Source organism: Plasmodium berghei (genome assembly GCF_900002375.2).
Source record: "Plasmodium berghei ANKA genome assembly, chromosome: 14".
Lineage (NCBI taxonomy): Eukaryota > Apicomplexa > Aconoidasida > Haemosporida > Plasmodiidae > Plasmodium > Plasmodium berghei.
The window spans coordinates 2079167-2085172 of NC_036172.2; the positions used below are offsets into that span (position 1 = coordinate 2079167).

The 6006-nt window shown below is 24.2% G+C and overlaps 1 protein-coding gene across 1 annotated transcript; it reads left to right on the forward strand.

Moving 5' to 3' along the window:
• Positions 1–981: 981 nt before the first annotated feature.
• PBANKA_1454100 (ATP-dependent zinc metalloprotease FTSH 1, putative) lies at positions 982–3570 on the forward strand (the record flags this gene model as incomplete). The annotated part of the gene is made up of 1 exon (XM_034567919.1): positions 982–3570. One exon carries the CDS (start codon positions 982–984, stop codon positions 3568–3570), a length of 2589 nt encoding a protein of 862 aa, XP_034424368.1.
• Between the last annotated feature and the right edge of the window lie 2436 nt (positions 3571–6006).

A 6006-nucleotide genomic window follows, 5' to 3' on the forward strand; every position in this document is an offset into this window, starting at 1 on the left:
GTTTTGTTTTCGATTTTATATTAATATTTAATTTAAATTAATTATACAATGTAAAAAATTGGAAAGTATTTGTTTATATTAATATTTTTTATTAATTTAAGACGAAAGGGCTCATAAAAAAAATATATATTATATATGCATGCGGGTAGGCACATATAAATATAATATTATATACATATATATATTTATATGCATATAATGGATACCCTCAACCTGTGTAAAAAAAAATATAAATATCAAAATAAAATTAAAAAAATGATAATTGAATTATACTATTAAATTCATTAATTTTTTAAGTGACAAAGAAAATTTATTATATGCAAAAAGAAACAGCATATATTTAGTTAAATGTTTGAAAAAAAATATTGAATATGACTTTATAAAGAACATTATTAGTAGATATTACAAAGTATTTACAGCATTTGAGAGATAATATAATAATGCATAAATATGCATTTTTTTAGAGTCAAACAAGCAGAGAATTGTTTTTTATTTTAATTTTATTTTATATATTTGATCTTGTGTTCGTATACTGAATGAATTTTTATGATTGTTTAATTTATACCCTTTGGTATTTGTAATTTTTTTAAGAAATAGTATTATTGCGTTAAATAGCAGCAATATATATGTACCATAGTAGTGTGGAGTAAATATCCCTCACATTTTGATATAAGCACAATGTGTTTTAATAATATTTTGTAGTTACAGAGATTTGTGTCTCCATACATTTTTAATAGTTCGGCACTAAATCATATATATATATATATATATATATATATATATATATATATATATATATATATATATATATATATATTTATGTTTGTATAAGCATAAGGGTTGTTTTATACAACACCAAGGCATATATATATATACGTATACAATACATTATATTTATAGTTATAATATATGCGCTTCATGCATGTATATATGAAATTGTGATTTTCTCATGCAAAAAAACATCGGGTAAATAATAGCCATATGTATAACTATTACAAAAATTTTACAAGTAAAATTATGAATTCTAATCAATATGAAAATGACAATTATGCATCTTCCGAATCAGACAAGCATGGTGAAGAAGATGATTCTGCATTACTTCCAAATGGAGATAGAAAATATATGAATGAGAGCAAGAGTAATCAATATAATATTGAGAATGGGCATTATGGATATTATGATAAATTTTTTGGTAAACGAAGAAACAAAAAATGGAATTATTTTGTCATATTTTTTCTAGGCGTATGCCTAGGATTCGCTATATGGCCATTTCTTATGACAATCATTACATATAAATTAGTTTATAAAGATAATTATAATAATCATAATTTTCCAACAAGTGATAATTTGAATTCTTTAAAACCTTATGTAAATGATAAAAATAGAAAGAATGATAATCCTAATAATAGAGCGCCTCCAAGCGACCACGGTCAAAAAAAGCCATCTCCACATTTTAAACCCGTAAAATTTGATGAAATTGCTGGAATAGATGAATCAAAATTAGAACTTTTAGAAGTTGTTGATTTTATAAAAAATAGAGAACGCTATCAAGAAATGGGTGCACGAATGCCTAAAGGTGTGTTATTAGTTGGACCTCCAGGATCTGGTAAAACTATGCTAGCTCGAGCAGTAGCTACCGAAGCTAATGTTCCATATATATATACATCTGGTCCAGAATTTATAGAAATATATGTAGGTCAAGGAGCAAAAAGAATCAGGCAATTATTTTCACATGCTAGATCAGTTGCACCGTCAATTGTTTTTATCGATGAAATTGATGCAATAGGAGGGAAACGTAGTTCTAGCGCATCTAATGGTGCAGGGCAAAAAGAACATGATCAAACATTAAATCAATTATTAGTTGAAATGGATGGATTTAGTAATACTGTGCATATTATGGTCATAGGGGCAACGAATAGAATTGATACTTTAGATAGTGCTTTACTTAGACCTGGAAGATTTGATAGAATTGTATATGTTCCATTACCAGATGTAAACGGCAGGAAAAAAATACTAGAAATTTACATAAAAAAAATTAAAAGTAATTTAAATGCGAATGATATTGAAAGAATGTCGAGATTGACACCTGGTTTTTCGGGCGCCGATTTAGAAAACCTTGTAAATGAAGCAACTATATTAGCTACGCGAAACAAAAAAAGTTTAGTTACTATAAACGAATTATTTGAAGCACGAGATAAAGTTTCGATGGGGCCTGAAAGAAAATCGTTAAAACAATCAGAACATCAAAGGAGAATAACTGCTTATCATGAAGCTGGGCATGCAATAGTTGCATATTTTCTTCACCCCAAAACAGATCCTATACATAAAGCTACTATTATTTCTAGAGGTAATGCTTTAGGTTATGTAGAGCAAATACCTGTTGATGATAGGCATAATTATTTTAAAAGTCAAATGGAAGCAAAATTAGCAGTATGTATGGGGGGAAGAACAGCAGAAGAAATTGTTTTCGGGAAATCTGAAACAAGTAGTGGAGCATCTAGTGATATTTCAAGAGCTACTGATATAGCTTATAAAATGGTAACCGAGTGGGGAATGTCAGATAAATTAGGTCCATTAAATTATAAAAAAAGAATGGGTGATGGGTATTCTTCTATGAGATTATCAGCTCAAACTATATCAGCTATAGAAACGGAAGTTAAAACTTTAGTAGAAAAGGGAAAAGGCATATCAGAAGAAATTTTAAGAAGACATAGAAAAGAATTAGATAATTTAGCCTTTGCATTATTAGATAAAGAAACATTAACTGGAGACGAAATTAAAAAAATAGTTGATCCTAATAATTCAAGGGATCAATCAAATAGATATCAACTCTTGAATAAAGATTCTAAGAATGATGATACACAAAATGATCACAATAATAGTGGAAAGAAATCTGTACGAAACGATGGGAAAACAAACACATCAAAAAACGAAAAAAATGAACCAAATTCTCATGAAAATAAGCATAAAGATTCTAGAGAAATTGATACCAATGACAAAGATACCACCAATAATATGAAATCTGATGAAGTTAATGATACTAATAAAATGGAGAATTTTATCGAAAGTAAATACATTGATACTAAAGATATAACGACACTTTCTTCTGAAAACGAAATTGGAATTTTAAGTAAACATTTTAAAAATGAAAACAAAAAACTTAAGAAAAAATATTCGAGGGATCCAAACACCAAGAATTGCAATGTGCTAAAAATGGTAAATAGTCACAGGCCATCATATTATTCTAAAAATGAAAACTTTGACTCAGAAAATAGTATTAATAACTCATTGGATGATTATTCTAACAATTTTAGAAATACTAGAGATAGCGAAAACAACTATGATAATAATAACCCTGTAAAAAATACTAGTGAACCTTTTACAAACGATTTTTCTGAAGAAAATAATAATGATAATTTAAGTTCTGTAAAAACAAAAGATATAAATTATAATAATTTTCAGGAAATAGTAGATATATCACTTATTAAAAATGTTTCTGAAATGAAGAAGTTCAATATTTATGAGCATAATTTGAATAAATTATTTTTATTTGACATTTTTAATAATTAAATTTGGAGAATAAATAATATTTAGTATATTCACCACTATATCATATTTAACATTTTGTCTTTTTCTTTTTTATTTTTTTCGGTACTTTGTTGTTTGGAGAAAGTGTAAATACATATTTCTTTAAGCAAAATTAATGCATTTATATAATGCTCAGCAAGCATGCTATATGCATAGAATATATATATGCATAACTATATTTTGTATATCTTAATAGGTGATAATTTTTTTTTTCTTAACGAGGGGATCTTTATATCCATTCCTTTTTGCATAATAGTATTTATTATATACATAAGTATTTTTAATTTCTTTAGCGAATATGGGTATTCGCTATCTACTTCTCTACATTATCATATTGCATATATTTATTTTTATTTATTTACAGCTTTTAATTTTTAAATACTTTTTTCTTTTTATTTTTTCCACAATATAAAAAAGCGATTAATAATAAAATTGCAAGCCAAAAAACGATAAATTTTCTTTATTTTTATGTTTTCAATAAGCTGAAAATTATAATTTTATTTTTGCGAATTTAACAGATATTAGATATCTATGTTGCATATGATGATCTAATATAAAAGTTATATTATGCTTATAAAGGTTTTGGATGCTTACACCTTACAATTTAGTATTTTATCCTATGATTAAAATATGTGAAATAATATAGAAATATTACTAATACTAGTTAATAAGAATATAACATGAACACATTAAAATGATGCATTTCATTTTAAAGAGGATCGGTATTGTCAATAAATATTGTCATATATATAATCAAATCTTAAATTTGAACAATTTTCACTATTTTTTGAGAATATTATAAATATTTGCATTTTTAATGAACCAAATTGGTAGAATATCTCCCTTTGATCATACATTATACATGTGTGTTCATATGCATACAATGGTGAAGCATATGAAATAATATATTATAAACATAGATGTATTCTATGCAAATATACAAATAAGCGTGTATACTTGATAAAAATATATGTACCTTTAACCATTAATGCGCACAGGGAAATCAGCAATAAATTAATCATATTGTCATACATATTTCATTTCTTTTCCTTTTTCATGAATATGGTAAATTTTTTTAATTTAAAGTTATTTATATCTTTATAAGATGAAAAAATGAGTATATTACATTCCCCATTTTATGGTATGCACACACACATATATTGCATAAGCTTAAAATGTGTTAATAGGAAAATAATGAAACATTATTGTAAATAACTGAAAAAATGTTCGTATTAGTCGTAAAATTTATAATTTTTTTTATAATATTTAAAATCGAAAATATACCAAAAATAATCCAATTAAAATCCCCAAAATTTACACATTAATTTATACAAGAATAATTTAATTAATTCTTTAATTAATGCATAATGATTTATCCTTATAAAAAATATATAGGTGAATATTAATAATTAATATGTATGCCAAAAAATAACTTAGGAAAAAAAAAATAAGTGTATTTTCCATTAATAAAAAAATATTGAAGAAAAAAATTTATACAAATCAGAATAACGAAAATTTATTAGAAATGTTTAAAAAAATGTATGGAAATTGTATTCTTTAATTATGCATATAAATAAGGTATAAAATAGCATCGCAAACTAGAAAATAGTTACGTTAAATAATAAGCATATGCTATTTGCATACAAACCATATATATGTGAATTTATTTTGGCAAAGGATATTTGCATAAAAAAATATAAATAAATATATAAATATAAAATATATATTCCTTTATTTTTCGTAATAAACATAAAGGTCTTAAAATGTTAAAATGTGTTTTTTTACTTCGTATGATATAAAATGTATTCCTATGGAATAATATCAAACATAAAAGCATTAATATTTGTTTTAATGTAAAACAAAAAATATGTATATATATAACATTTTACAATTTGTAATGAATTTTTGTTCATGAGGATAACAAAAACAGAAGAAATTCATTATAACATGAATAGTGTTAAAATTTTGTGAATTATGTATTCCCGCAATATATATGTATATTTTTATAATATATTATAGGTATACACAATACATAAAAAATATACACAATTATGCATATGCAAAATTCAAATTTTATGAAAAACACATGTAGCACAATTATATATTATTTATAAACATATTTTTTAAGCACATCAAAAGGATGTATTTTTAAAAACTATTTAATATTTTATATATACATTATTTCAACTTCATTTTTTTTCTGTTCATTTTTAATAAACATATGGTTATATGTAAGTATATGTGTACTGACAATAATGTGTTATACTAAATTTATTAAGATTATTTAGTATAGCCATGTATACATGATATCAACATGTATTTGCATACACATACATGTATACATTCATATATTATTAAAAAAATTTTTTTTGTGTTAAAAATTATTAATAAAAGGAGGGGAAATTAAGCAGGACATTA